At 40.5% G+C, this 14,637-nt stretch overlaps 1 protein-coding gene across 1 annotated transcript in view; it reads left to right on the top strand.

Annotated features, from left to right (window-relative positions):
- Positions 1 to 360: 360 nt before the first annotated feature.
- SVIL (supervillin) overlaps positions 361 to 14,637 on the top strand; it is a 100,532-nt gene continuing 86,255 nt past the window's right edge. The window contains exon 1 of the mRNA XM_058039183.1: positions 361 to 438. Coding sequence (XP_057895166.1) covers positions 375 to 438 — 64 coding nt within the window. The 5' untranslated portion in view covers positions 361 to 374. The remainder of the gene's footprint in view (positions 439 to 14,637) is intronic.

Genomic DNA, 14,637 nt, shown 5'->3' with positions numbered 1-14,637 from the left:
CTCAATTCAGAGTGCAGGGAATTGTTCCTCCCCATGGCAATAACATCGCTGTAATTTGTGTCTGATAGTGAAAGAATGAAGGATTTATTCTCCCAGAAAAAAAGTGTTTGTGTTGGGTTTGGTTTTGTTTTTTTAATGTTGGTGGGTGTTTGGTGGACTTTTTAAAACATAAATAAAAAATCCTCTGTGAGTCATTTTAGGCTCTCACAGAAACTTGAATGTGCTAAATGGGTAGGTTCCCCTGGCTGAGCCAATGGGGATGGCCAGGCACAGGCAACACTTTTATCCCACGAAAGGGAGGAGGGGTGAATGAGCCAGAAGATATAAGCTGAAACAAAGCCATGCTGTCCTTCTGAGTCATTCTCATACACTGGATGGGTAAGGCTTCCTGCTTCCTGGGACACACAAGTGGGGTCATGATTCTAACAATGGATGCTGGTAAGTCGCTTTTTATTAAATTTGTCTGGGTTTTTTCCCTGGGAAGTCTCTCCTTCACCTCCCCTCCCCTCCTCCCCCTGCTGAAAAGAAGCTATCTGTAAACTGGGAAGCTGAGTTGTTAAATCAGGGAATGCTGAACCCAGACTTTGCACGCTGTGTGCACTTCAGTGTGTGTTAGTTACCCTGGTGTTATTTCTTGGCTCTTACTCGCTGAAGCACATATCCTCTCCTGCAAAGCCTGAGCTCAGAAACAAAATGTGTCTGTTAATTTGTACTTCACTGGGACAGAACCTGGGGCCTGAGAGGTGCTTGATGTCTCCTTCTCTTTGATGATAGAGGTGATAGTGTCTGGAAGATAGATTCTAGATGTTAGGCTTGTTGTAAAGGGACAGTGATTAACTAATGTATTGTCTGTGGCTTCCTCTGCTCTGTGTTTACAGAAATTCTGTATTGAGGAGGAACAGGCAGAAACTGCTGTGTTTCTGTGGTAGGCAGCTCTGTTTTATGTGCTTGTAGTCAAGGAAGCCTATGTTCTATGGAAAAGCACATGCAGGATTTTTATTTTTTATTTCTTAAATTAAGTACAAACATGAAATCTTCAACATAGTTTCTTGTGTGATATGGAGAATGAATGTAGAGTGGTTTCTATAAAAGAAACAAGCAATCCCTGTCTTGCTTCTAGAGAGGGGGGTGTGTTTCCATGTCATAACTTGCATCCTTCAAATTCCACAGTAATAAAAGACCTTGGATTTTAATGGTTATGGATAGGGCACAAAGCAGCAGTGGCTGTGCTGTGGCAGCATGCTCTCGGCTGCTCTTTCTCCATACCAGCTGCAAGCATGCCTGCTGCATTTTTAAGGGCTCTGTTGAACTTTTGTCAGCAGTTGGTTCAGCTACTTTTTTTTCAGCACAATGCAGAAGTATAATGTGACTACTGTAATATTCTACAAGCTCTACTCAAAATTATAAACTTAGGCAGATCTTGCTGGTCTGTTTTATCTACTTGTAACATGCTGAGTTTACTCCATGCTAATGAAATGCTCATGTATCTGAATTGATTCAGTTGGGCATTTTCTAGGTCCTAAAGAGAAAAATGTCTGTGCCTTTGTATAGCTCTTTGACTTTACTGAGACTTCCAGAAGGTGACCCAGCTGGGTTATTCATGCACAATTTAAAGGAGACAGCAAACCAATTCATTTCACCCACCCACACTTAATTGAAGTCGTTTTGTTATTGTCTTTGTCGGCAGCTAGTGACTCTTTTTGTGTTCAAGGTATGTTACATGCTCTGCAAATCAGTTAAAACCCAGGCCCTTTAACAGAGATGATAAAATTTAACACAAATGTGAAGATTATTAAGATGGTGTATGGCTGACAATTTTCCATTAAGTGGAAGCTGATGATTTTTATATTTTTGCCCCTCCATTAGAGTAGCTTCTAGAGGCCCTTAAAGCAGTTGGCAAAGCAGGAATTGACAATCCTTTTCTACCCTTGCTTGAATAAGAAGGGTGGATGCCTAGATGTAGATGTCCTGCCCAGTATTTTGGGAGGATGCCCTGGCAATGTTCAGAATTTACATGCTTGTGGGAGGTAGAGATACAGACTTTGCCCACAAGACACTTCTTCCCCTTTGAAGTGCCAGGGTTCCTGTACTGCAGTGGAGTAATTGATGTTTTGGGATGTGATGTTTTGGGATGTAATGTTTTGGAAAGACTGGCAGGATGTTAATAATAGATGTCTGAAAAAATACCTTTTATTTGCATATACCTACATGCTTGCATTGTGCACGGTGTTTCTTTGCACCATGAAGATAATACTGCTCACCTATGTTTTGTTGGATCCAAACCTGCTTTTTTTCTCAGAACAATGTCACTGCACTGGTTTCTCAGTAATTACTATGCTCTTGTAGTCCTGGTGGTAATTTTCAGTTATACCAACTTACATGGTTAGTAAACATGTATTTTGGAAGCTTTTAATGCTGCGAGAATTCTTAAATTATAGTTCTCAACTTCTTTGTGGGAAAATGGTTCTAACTACCTGAAAGGAAACATTGTAATTCAAGGATTTATAACAGGGTATCCTAGTACTTCTCAAGTATATTTAGGTTACAGAAAAAATATGCAAGCAATTCAGTGCCTTATGCCTTAATCTGGGATGTGGATAGTGCTCCATAAAGTTTATCTGCTTAGTTTCATCCACCTTTTAAAGCTGTGCTTGCTGCTCTTGGAACTGTTTGTTTATTTCAAATTATGTGTTTGCTTTATAAGCCAGGGCTAATAACTTCTTTTTTATGAGCATCAAATACTTAAGCTGTTTTTTAAGAGAACAGAACTTGTCTTCCTTAAGGTAGTTGTAAGAATGCTTGTGCATCTGTTTCAGAACTTGTTTAATTCAGGGTTTGATTCTGCTGTGTTTGCCTTAGCAGCTTCTGATTTCTGCCAGGAGGAGGACTGAAAATGTTTTGGGCAGGGGGAATAAAAGGGAGAGCTGCAAGACAGGGTTGACAGTATAATTGGATTTGAAGCAGCTACAGCCTGGGACTGTTGCAACAGCTGATTTGATCCTTCTGAGTTTCAAGAGCTATTTATGGTAGATTAGCTGTATCAAAGCTCTACTGTTCCAACCATAAAAGGCTGGTCCTATGTGAAGTTGCCACACTGCATTTGGCTTAGTCCTCAGAGGTTGGAGAGCCTATAGCTTTTTATGTGGATAAATCCAGTGATGGATGGAAATACTAAAGGCAGATCAAGGAATAACACTGTTGAGGACTTCAGATGGCAGCGAACTCTTAAAAGGAGATTTTCACTAATAAATTTTTTGCTCTGATGTTTGGAATCAGCACTTGGATATAGCTCCTGCATATTTACTGCATTTGGTGAACGCATGCTTTTAGGAAAGCGCTGTTCTAAATTTATCTGACTTATCTGAATCATCTTGACTGCACATGTACTTGCCAGCCATGCATGTTGATATTTGGTAACTTTTGTGAAGTCACTTTTCTGTTTTCTAAGTGGGTGAGTGTTAGGTTCTTGGGAAAAGAATCTTAGCTGACGCGAGAAACTTCTTTAAAACAAGAATAATGAAGTACTTGGCCAGAGAGACCTGCAGGCGTTATCAGTAACTATTTTGAGAAGACTTTGACCCCTTTTGCTGCATCTGTACCTTCTTTCTGTCCTCTTTGTGTAAAGACAGACAAGTGGATTTTTTACAGGACTCTGAAGTAAGTAGCACCTCACTCGGGCAGCTTGCACACCGTTGCTCCAGCCAGTTGTTTGTGAATATTCACTGCACTGTCAGGTTCTAGTGCAAGTGGGTTTATTCCAGCCTGTGCATGCCAGTCCTTCACCCTTCCTTAAGGCATTTTGTCTTTTTATTCTCGTGGTTTTGCTTAGAAGATGAGTTCATTCTGCTATGAATGGAAAGTCCTGCTGCTGGTTGGTTTGTGTGATGTGTTTCTCTTTTCTTCTTAGGTTTTATTATGTTAACCTTAGCCACAGTACTACAAATGGCTATAAGAACACTTCTATAATAACAAAACTTTCAGTGGTATTTTTCTCTTGTGTTTAAGAAGTTCTATAAATACATGGGAGTACTGTTGCATTGGATAACTGTGCTCTATTTTGAGACTTGGAGCATTCTGAGGAAGACTTGCTCCAACTTTCCATTCTCTTAATTTTAAACATTACCAGGACACTGCAGGTAGAAGAGGTAGAAGTTGCTGGCACTGCTTCAACTTCTTCTCCTGCAGGAATATGTTTGCTCACAGTTCATTTGTTTCAGAAAGTTTGCAGCATTGTCAGGTTGAAATGTGAGTGGGTTTATTCTAGCCTGTTTAAAGTGGGGGAGCATAAAGGACAGGGGGATTGGAAGGCAAGTTTCCTTGCTTCAGGGGTATTCCAGGTGTTGTATTTTAATCACCAGAAACACAAGAATAATGTCCTTGACAAAAAAAAAAAAAAAAAAAAAAAAAAAAAGAAATAAAATTTCTACTTCTCAATTTCCCTTTCAGGAACTAGCAATTTAAGGCCACCTTCCATTTTATTAGGATTATAAGTATGCATTTCTCTCAAATGGATCCAGAATTTTTATTCTGAATTATATAAGCCTTTGTTTTAGCCTGGAGAATACTAGAAGACAGAACATGTCTGGAGCATTACTATTTTAAAACCACTTTGAGTTTAGTGATAGGAATATTTTATTGGAATAAACTCCCCCATATAGGGAATCTTTCTCCCACTGACTTTGTTAGATATATATTTAAATAATCACCTGTATCTGCATATTTTATAGCAGATTGAATCCTTCTACCTGCAGAAGCAGTGAGGGTTAGGAAGAAACTGCCTGATAAAAATAATCCTTCAGACATCTTAATTTTTGTATTGTATAACAGTTGTGTGCTTCAGTCTGGTACTGAGTTTTAAATGTTTTTACATTGCTTCCATTAAAATGAGTATTTTAAATAAGCATCCTTTTTTATATGATCTGATTTTCTTTTCCTTTCCTAATTGTAATTTTAAAAGCAAGTTGCTGCAAATTGCTCCACCATTTTAAAATGCCTGTTATGTTCCTGCAAACCTGCTAGAAGGTGTCAGTGCCTTAAAGTCTTAAAACAGACCACAGAGACTTCAGATTTGGAAGTTAGACACCCCAGAGTGTGTAGTAGCTCTTAACTTGAATTTAAGACTTGAGTGCACCAAGGGTGGAATGAAGGAAAGAGTTTGATTGATGGAAAGTAACAATATCAGCTTCTCTTTGTGCAGCGAAGGTTTAAACTTGTTAGAGCAGGTAGATTTTCTTCCCTATCTCAATTTAAAAGTTAATTCTGCCTCTCCCATGTTGTTTTGATTGCATTGCTAAATGACATTTTTGGCAAAAAAAAATCCAGTAGGAAGGAGGATTTCAGATTTTCTCTGAGCTTTATTCAGCAGGACTGACATTTCTTCACTAAATTCTTTGTATTTGATACTTTTTACGGGATAAAGGTAGGGGGGACATGAAGCAGTTTTAATCTGTCTCTAACTATGCCATGTTTACTTTTTTGTGCAGAGAAGAAAGATTTCACTGTAACTGTACATGGAGCTCCCCAGAACTGTCTAGTAGAGGAAAATGAAAAAGGTAGTGCACATTGCTCCTTCACAGTGAGTCCAGGTAGGCTCAGAGATGCTGGAGGTGGGCCATTTGTGACCAGGACATTTAGGCAGGTCTCTGGAATCTTTTGCCAGTTTCCTGTTTGGAAAGTGTCTGTCTTACACCATACAACACAGTATGAGCTGAGGTTTCTCTTGTCTCTATGCTGATGAAGTGGTTTGAAAGCTGTATGTAGTTTAGTACATTTGTTTATGCAAAAGCTGACTAAGAATGTGTGGAATTTGTGGTTTGTGGTTATGGGGTTTTTAAATGTAATGTTGTAATTTTATTTTCTTAGAACATGTTTACAAGATCAGGTGTCTGTGAAACCTTTAACATAATGAAGAGAGGAGAAAATTGCACAAACTTATTTAGTTTAAATTGCCATTGTTTGAGTTCATGTTTGCTCCCCAATGTGTTGGCTGTTGTGGATGGAAATTTCACTGTAATTTTCAGGAGGCAAAAGCTGTGGAATAGCCTGCAGGAACAGAGTGGCTGAGATTATTCACTTTGCAGTGGCCTTGCAGTCTACAGAGTGTTTTTCTTGCTGAATGCAAAAGTTTCTGTCTTCTGTTTGTGCATGGAGAAGCCTCCATTTGGCTTCTGCAGGGGAACAGTGAGCTTGCAAAGGAATTAGTGTGCACCATGGTCTCACCTTGTTAATGCCCTGCTTTTGCTCTATTCCCAACTGGACACTTGAGAGTTAATGGACACATTGGAAGGTCGTGATTTTTAATGAGCAAAACACGTCCTACTTGGAGTCTGCCTTAAGCAGATAAGAATGCATTGGGTAACTGGTGGTAAAAACGCTTCTGATGTCACTGATTCACGTGGTGGTGTGTTGAAGGGAGTCTTTCAGTACACAGGGTACAGCAATCATGCACTAACTCTTTGATGATTTATTTGGATTTAGTTGATGGAATGGTCTCTCTTTGCTCTAATGATGCCAGGTTTCGGAGTTAAAAAAAAAAAAAAGTGAAGTCAGTTTTCAAAGACCCAGATTAAAATTATTTGGCTTTCCATGTCTCTCTTCATATGCACAAAAAAATCATCACAAGGAACTTGGACATCAAGCATCATATGTCATAATATTTAAGTCCGTATACATTCTAAAGCAACTTGAGCCTCCATCAGACCATTATGAAGAAAGTGTGCAATTTCCTGACAGAACTGAGCTCTTTGACACCCAAAAATGCCATGCTGTTACCAGTGTCTGTTACAAAGGGACTGCATTCAGGTGTTAGTCCAGAGATTGTGTGCCAAAGTACTGTGAGCAGTAAATGATATTTCTGTGGAGTTAATGACTGCCAAATGTGCTCCTGGTGGCTTATACCTGTAAAGCTCTTGGCAGGCAGCAAAGATGTGCAGGATTTCATTCTTGCTCTGTTCTATTAGCCTTAGATTTAGACAAAATTACTGTCTATTCCCTAAAATGAAACAAAGGTAGCACTGTCTCCCATCAGCTCTCTGAGGAAGGATGAAGGACTGTGGATCACTGTTTCAAAACAGTTGCACCAAATGATCTAGAGAATATGCAAGTCATATGTGCTTCACATGTGACTTTTTCAATCTTGCCCTTTCTAACAAGAAGCCCAGTTAAGCCTCAGAGACAGTTAGAATAACTCTTTAACTCTTAGAAAATAATTGCCTCAACTGTTTATATTAGAGTGAAAAATGGACAGTATGTCAATGTCATTTTCCATTAAGTGGCAACTGGCTCTGAAAATGAGGGGAAATCCTACTGAAAGCAGCATTTCAGGCAGCTGTTGGCATTCCAGCAGTGTCTAGGGTTGGGTAAGGCTCACCCTGCAGCCACAAGTTAGGTCTGGGAGCTGAGACCTGGGCTCACTTGGCTTTGGTGTCAGTCATTGTAACACCTGCCTGCCTTCAGTTCCAATGAAAAAACCTGCCAGATGTTTTAGCACAGGCAACTGGAGCTGAGCAACCAACACAGCTTTTGCTCCAGCAGCACTGTGTTTCACTTTTTTACCTCTTCATTGTGAAGAGAAGCAGTTATTTTTTGTGGTGAGTAAAGCTAACCTTGAATGATATGTTTCTTATTGTAGTCAAATATCCAGAGCATATAATTTATTTGAAAAGCAGGCTCAAGGTTTTAGTGTTGGTAATTCCAAGCAATGTGAAGCTGAGGCAAATAAAGCTTACTGCATGCCCTAGAGTTACTTTTTACTAACCTGTTTCAAACTAAAGAGATGTGCTAGCTCCCTGAGCTGCACTCAGCAAAAGCTGTGTGAGTTGTACACAGCTGTACACTGAAAACACAGCTCAGCCCCCATCCTTTCATTCTGACTGGATTGTAAGGGTTGGCTTGGCAAGTAAGGAAACTTCACATTTGTAGATGAAGGTTGAGTTTTAGAATGGGAAACTTCATTTCATACCTGTAAAATTAACTCAGGTCTTTAAAGGCTGCATTACAGATTTAAAAACCAAATTCTCAGCTTGAAGTTTCCCATATTTCTTTAAATTCCATTCCTTAAACTAAACTTTGAAAAATAGCACAGGATATGTTTTGGTTATAGAGCTCTGCATACTAAAATACTCTGTTTATCAGTGCACAGGTATGTAAAGGTACAATGCTGCAGATGTAATTGTGACAGTTTTGACATTGTCAAAATGCATTGTGAGTTTATATGTGGAATTATTGAAACTGTAGCTCTGCAAAAAAATCAACATTGCATTTTCAGTCAACCAACTGTTCTGAGAATGAACAAAATCATGAGAAGTTTTCTTGTGGTCAATTCTGCTTACGTAGCAATCACCTAGAATTGTGTTTCAACTGACCACAGTGGTTTTGTACCCAAACACTTGTGGAAGAAGCATCTGTTTGCAAAAATTGTTTGCATTTGATGTGTGGACAACTTTTATTTTTTCTTTCCCCTCTTGCTGACATTTCTAGAAAGGATAAGGGTCTTTTGGCTTATTTGGGGCTATAAGAACTAACTGAACTGACCACATATGCTGACAAAGGTGAATTTTATGAAATAACATTAAATCTACCCTTGACATCTGCCATGGATTTTGTAGGAGTGTGGATCAGGCAGGTAGACAGGTGTGTGCACACATCTGTAAAGGGCAAACAGACACAAACATGTTGCTGCCCTGAGCAGCTGAGTGGGGCAGTGGAGGCCAGGCAGGCTCAGAGTTGGTGCCAGCAGGGTTGGAGTGCAGGAATCTACACCAAGCCTTCATCAGGGCTCCTGACTGTTGTGTGCATCTCAAGAGTGACCTGTCCAGATGGAGATCTTGCAGTGGTGGGAATGGCATGTTTAAGATGTAGAAAACCTGGCTAGGTTAAGTTGTTTTCAAAAGTAGCCAAGAAATGGTTGTCTTGGAGTACATCACAGCTCGAAAGCGCAGGTTTGATGATTGCATGCTCATTTACAGCATAGTGTGCCAGATAAGAGATAAGTGTTCAGATCAGAGAACTCTGAGAGGAGCTGAAAGAGCTGTGAAGTTAAAAAAAAGCTCCTGTATATGCAAATGTTTGGCATTTCTTTTCCGATCAGAGGCTGGCAGCCTTTGCTGTTCAGTCATTAGATGAAGTCACAACACTTTATATGTAAGAGCTATGTTTAGGTGGGCAAAGAAAAATGATCCATCCTGGCACTTACTCAGACTGAGTCATAGAGGCCTAGATTTTCTGGTGTTAATCGTGTTTCTGGCTATTTGGACTGTGTATATTTGCTGGCTATAAGGATTTGTAAGTGTTAAGTCAAAGGAGAAAACACAGCATCAACAGTTCTGTCCAACATTTTGTTCTCTGAGTAAGTAATGTGTACCAGACATGTGAGTTAGGATTCATAGGAATTACTAATTGCGGGAAAGAAAACATAAAATCATCCATGAGACTTTGTGTTCTTTGTAGCTGCCCTGCTTTAAACCAGAGAGGCCAAGAGTGGCCTTGCTATTTATTTGCTTGTAGACTGGTGCTTAGGGCTGCCTTGAAGTGGATTGAGGCTTCAGGGGGCTAAGTTTCAAAATGAGATCTCCTCAATTTTTTTAAGGCCAGGGTTACCAATTTTGTTCTTCTGACCACTTTAGGCAGCTGATAGTTTGGATTGGTAGATAGGAACAGTGGAAGTGGCAATCTTGCTTTAAAATACCAATTTAGGAAACCTTCCCACTTGCCTTTCCATTCCCACTTTGCTCTAGAACCACTCTCTCTGATACCATGAGTTGAGTACGTGGCCACACAGATCAGGAATCTGCTCTGTCAGAGGTTTTTTCCACTTCTCTCAAGTCCTCTGGGTTGCTCAGACCTGCTCACCCTGGCTGTGTCAGTGTGGGTGCTCAATTAGCAGCAGAGGAAGATCAGCTTTGAAAAGAGCTGCTTTGTGTGGGAGTGAGCGTGTAGGACAGGTGAGGAGGGAGCTGTGTTGGCTCAGGTTAGATGGCCAGAGATGAGATAAAACCTGGAGTCCCTGTGAGCTCTGTGAGGTTCCTCAGTGCTTTGCTTTCTCCTCATCACGTGGGATGTCAACGTTTAAATGTCTGTGGTGTGAGGTCTGTCATACACTGCTCATGACAGCCTGTTTGCTTGATTTAGAGACTTAAGCAAATGTTGGTAAGACATGTAGGAGAATGTCTTGTGCCAGTGTTGGGCTAGTATTCTTATGCAAAAGAGAACTTCTGCTTTATTTTAAGGCACTGCATTGATTCTTGGACCAAGTCTACTCCTGTGTCTTCTAGGCAGTATTGAAACTGCCCACAATCTGCCTCTGTGTAATGCTTCTGGAACGGTGTCATGAGGACTTCAATTTGAACAGTCTTCTACTTGAAATTATTTAGTTCTGCACCTTTGAGTTGAGATATATGTAAACTCTTTTTTTGAATGACCAAAGCTTATATACTGCCTGTGCTGGCTTGTTTGGATTTAAATAAAAACAGGTATAAGTAAAATTGGGGCATAATCTTGAATTGCAAGTATTAAAGAATTATATTTGATATCACAAGTACTTTAAAGCTTAATTGAAGCCAGCACAGAAGTAGCACATTTGTAGTGAAGTATTAAATGTTTTTGATTGAAATCTAGGGCCCAGTAATTGAGTAGAATTTTATGAGTGACTTCAAGTGCCTGTGAGGGATTGAATGCAGACAATGAAATGTCATGACAGCACAACTCCATGGAAGTCAATTGTCAGGAAAGAAGTGACTCCACACATAATCCTCTCAGCAAATGCTTCAGATAAATCAGTAATTGCTTGGCTCACTCTCTTGTACTTCCTGGTGTCATGGTGGCCTTCCCCAGCAGGCCACTTGCTCCCTGGGCAAGACTTTGGCAAGGCAGAGAGGAGAGAGGCAGCAGTTGAGAGAGATCAAGGATTAGGGACCAGGCATTGAGATGGAAAGGTAGAGGTGTCTTCAAGGGAAGCACTTAAAGAATCAGAATAAGCTGAGTTAGAAGGGTCCTGCAAGGATCATCGAGTCCAACTCCTGGCCCTGCACAGCACCATTCCCAAGAGACACTAGAGGAGCTCTCCCATGGTTTTTTTCTCCTGTCTTGATTGGATAAATGAGCTGGTTTAAACAGGATCTTCAGGCACCTCTACTGGGAGCAGACAGGGTTGATATGCTAGGATAATGGCCTGAGATTTAATCTAAATATTGCATCATGAGATTACACCCCAGGAGGTGTAAATGGCTTCACTTACGTGACCTGTGCCCTGGCAATGCCTCAGCAGGTACCTGAGGGTGTTTTACTCCTTATTCATATCTTTACTCAGTCTGTAAAAAACAGCCTGCTGCTCAACTGCATGGTCTAAAGAATGGTTTGAGTTCAAACGAACTTCAGGCTGATTAACACTTCTGAATTGCTTCTCTCTTGTGACATGCAACAATTACCTGAATTACCATGACATTTTCTGGTGTTTATGTTGCTTCCACAAGCACAGATTTTTGTGTCAAGCACTCTCACTGTTACCTGGGGAGCAAAGCACAAGTGTGTCCCTTGCATGTTGCTAAACTGGGAGGCAAAACCTTCATAGCCATGAAAGCCTGTGGAGCTGAGATGTGCCCTTCTGCCTGCCAAAGGATGCCTCACTGCATCTCCTGCTGTGCAGACATGTGTGGATCTTCCTCCACAGAGGAGTAATTTAGTCAGCTCACTGGAGGTTAAGTGTATTCAGTAGAGTTCAGTAAAAAACAATGCAGTTGGTGGTACTGTTCCCATGGCCATCAAGCTGCACTCCCTGTGGGTGGTCCAGCTAGGCAGACAGGCTCAAAAAGTTTGGAAATATGTACACAATTCAAGACCCTGAAGCTGGCCAACATGGCTGTCTGTCCTACAAGAGTATTGGGTGCCAAAAAAAATTGGGCATTCAGCTTTATCCCGCCCATCATGTTTTTCTTTGTAGCTGAAAGTCTTTCTTAAAACCACCTGCAAAGTGTTGTGGCTGTTCAGCTTTAAGGGCTGACAGCTACCCAAACCTGATTTGATTGCAGGCTTGAGATTCAACTGGCAAGCTACTGAAAATAAATAAATAAAGGGGGTTGGTGGTGCTGTGAGAGTTTTTCAGGCCAGACTCAGTTTGGATTTTTTTCACCTACTTTTGGAGCTCTTAACAAAGCAACAATCAAGCTTTTGGGTCAGATTCTAGAAGTAAATGATTTTAAACTTCTGTTCCTGTTTAAAATAATCATAATATTTAAAAAAAGAACATTATTTTTCTAAGGGAGATCCCATAAAAGTGAAAGGTTCCCCTTCCCCCTGCACCACAAAGGATCTCTCCTGGTTAGGGCAAGCAGGCATCTTGTGACTTGGACAATGGATCTTTGTGTTCTGAAGACATAGCATAAATTATTCCCTCCCCAAAGAAGGCTAGGAAGCTGAAAAACAAGTCCAAATAAGCTGGTTTCTCTGCAGAAGCCAAGCAGAAATGGTGCAATTCAGCCACAGGGATGTGTGCTTGCTGTGCCTGCAGTGGCCAGGGCTGCCTGCAGTGCAGAGCTTTCCCCAGGCTCTGGTGGGAATTCTCAGTTGCCTTCCCAAACACCAAAGGCCAACGCTGTGACCTGGGAGCTACAGGAAGCATCAAGTGATGATGTTCTACAAAGCCATTTTATTTATGGGACTTCTGACTTTCTGGATTGGCCCCTAGGCCATTGTATCAGTCACAATTTTAGCCTTTCCCTTTTTAAAATAGGATCATGATTACATCCTTCAGGACTTCTGACCTTTTTTCTTCACTGTTTCAGTTGCTGATCTCTAATTTCTCCTCCCTTTCCCTTCAGGCATTATATCCTTTTTATTACTTGTTATTCTTTATTAACATTTCTCTTCTCTTTTTTTCCGCTGAATAGTCTAGAGATTCTCTTTGGAGATGCCTTTAAAAATTGCATTTGCCAAATGGTGCTGTTGGAAGTTACTCTTCCAAATTTAGAGCTTCTCATTGTTCTGTAAATAATTCAAGCAGAAACAGAAACCAGAAGCTTGGAATGTTCATTTGTGACAGATCAAACCTCTTACCTTGTTTGTTCTGAAGCAGTGGTGCTGAGGGGAAAATCACATAATTGCATAAATTGTTGTAAGGTAAGGCTTGAAAATAACTTCAGAAAATTCTAACTAAATTTGTTTTGTCAGGAAATGACAAAAGTAGTTCTGAGCTTTGCTGAGCTGCCTCTTTGCTGACAAAGAAGAAATGTAGCTAAAGAATGAGTAGGAGAAATGACACTATTTGGCTTTCTACGTATGCTTTGCAATTTGCATAACTGTTAGGAGGAAGCTTCTGGCTTAATATACACCTGGTTTAAAGCATTAAATGTAGCCTTGAATTTCACATTCCTTACAAGCTGTGCTCTAAATATTTGTTGTGATATTCAGATTCAAAAGAGTTTTTGATCTACCTGCATTGTGAACTTTATTGAGCTCTCCTTTTAGAACTGGAGATGCTTCACATCTGGGGATGGTTGGTTCACATGTCTGTGACATACAGAAATGTCCAGGCCAGTGGCCTAAAACTTCAGCACTGTCACAACTTGGAAAACACAAAAAATTGTCAAACAAATTACAGCCTGTGATACGGAAGAAATGTTTATGCCTCTTGGTAATGGACCAAAGTGTCACAAATTTTATTTAGCTGATGCAGTGTGCCAGTTCCATCTGTGCTGTAGCACTTGCTGAAAGAAGCTAACTATGGGGAATAATTGCTGTACACATCTGATAAACTCTGTGGTTTGGGCAACTGTTCTCTTGCATGGGAGCAGCCTTTGAAGGGCTGGCTGTTGTGTGCTTGGCTTGTAATTGCAGTGGCATGTAGGAGGAGAGAAACAGGAGGAGGTAAGGGAGAAACAATTTTTATAGCCTAGAACTGTGAAGAAGCATCATGTCCACTGGAGGGATAAATGGGCACCCTGAGCAGCAGCACGAGGTGTCTGCTGTGCCACTTAATCTCTATGAATTGACCCAGATGGTTGGATCAACTGCAGCCTTGGTGCACTTTCTGACTTGTAATAAATGTGCTAAGGAAGAAGCAGAAGGAATAGAACCTCTTTCAGCACTGACATGCCATTGGGTTTTCAGAAATCCCTGGAAGTGTAATGCTGGCAAATGAATATTCATAAACCAGGCTATTAAAATTTTAAGAGAACCTTGAGGGGATGATGATGTCAGATTCCAGAGTTAATTATAGAGGGGGTAAAGTTCTTGGCTAACTAGGCTGAACATACTCTCACAATAGTTTTGACACAATACAACAATCAGAGGGAGCCACAGGGTTGGATGTAGGTTCTCAATCTCTTAATATATTCCTTGAACTGAAAGTCTAGCAGTGCAGGGAAGAGGAAGTATTTACATCCAGCTACTGTGGAAATAAAACAGCTTCTAGTGGTTGAGTTGCTGTTTGTCTTTTGAACTTATTTTTGTCACTGAATTGATTTTAGTTTCTGGCTCATTCACTTGTCATAAATTGCCCTGCAGGTTTGGGCTGCTCTGCTGTGGTGGCTCTCTTGAAAATTGCCAATTGTTACATGCAATCTGTAGTGTTCATGAGCCTTATTACAGGGAATACTAATACTTCACTACCTTTAATTACTCAAGGCAGCAATCAGTTGCTACTGC

Source organism: Melospiza georgiana, chromosome 1 (assembly GCF_028018845.1).
Source record: "Melospiza georgiana isolate bMelGeo1 chromosome 1, bMelGeo1.pri, whole genome shotgun sequence".
In the NCBI taxonomy this organism is placed as follows: Eukaryota; Metazoa; Chordata; class Aves; order Passeriformes; family Passerellidae; genus Melospiza; species Melospiza georgiana.
Note: the sequence above shows the minus strand (reverse complement) of the source record. Positions and strands in the feature narration are given on the sequence as shown.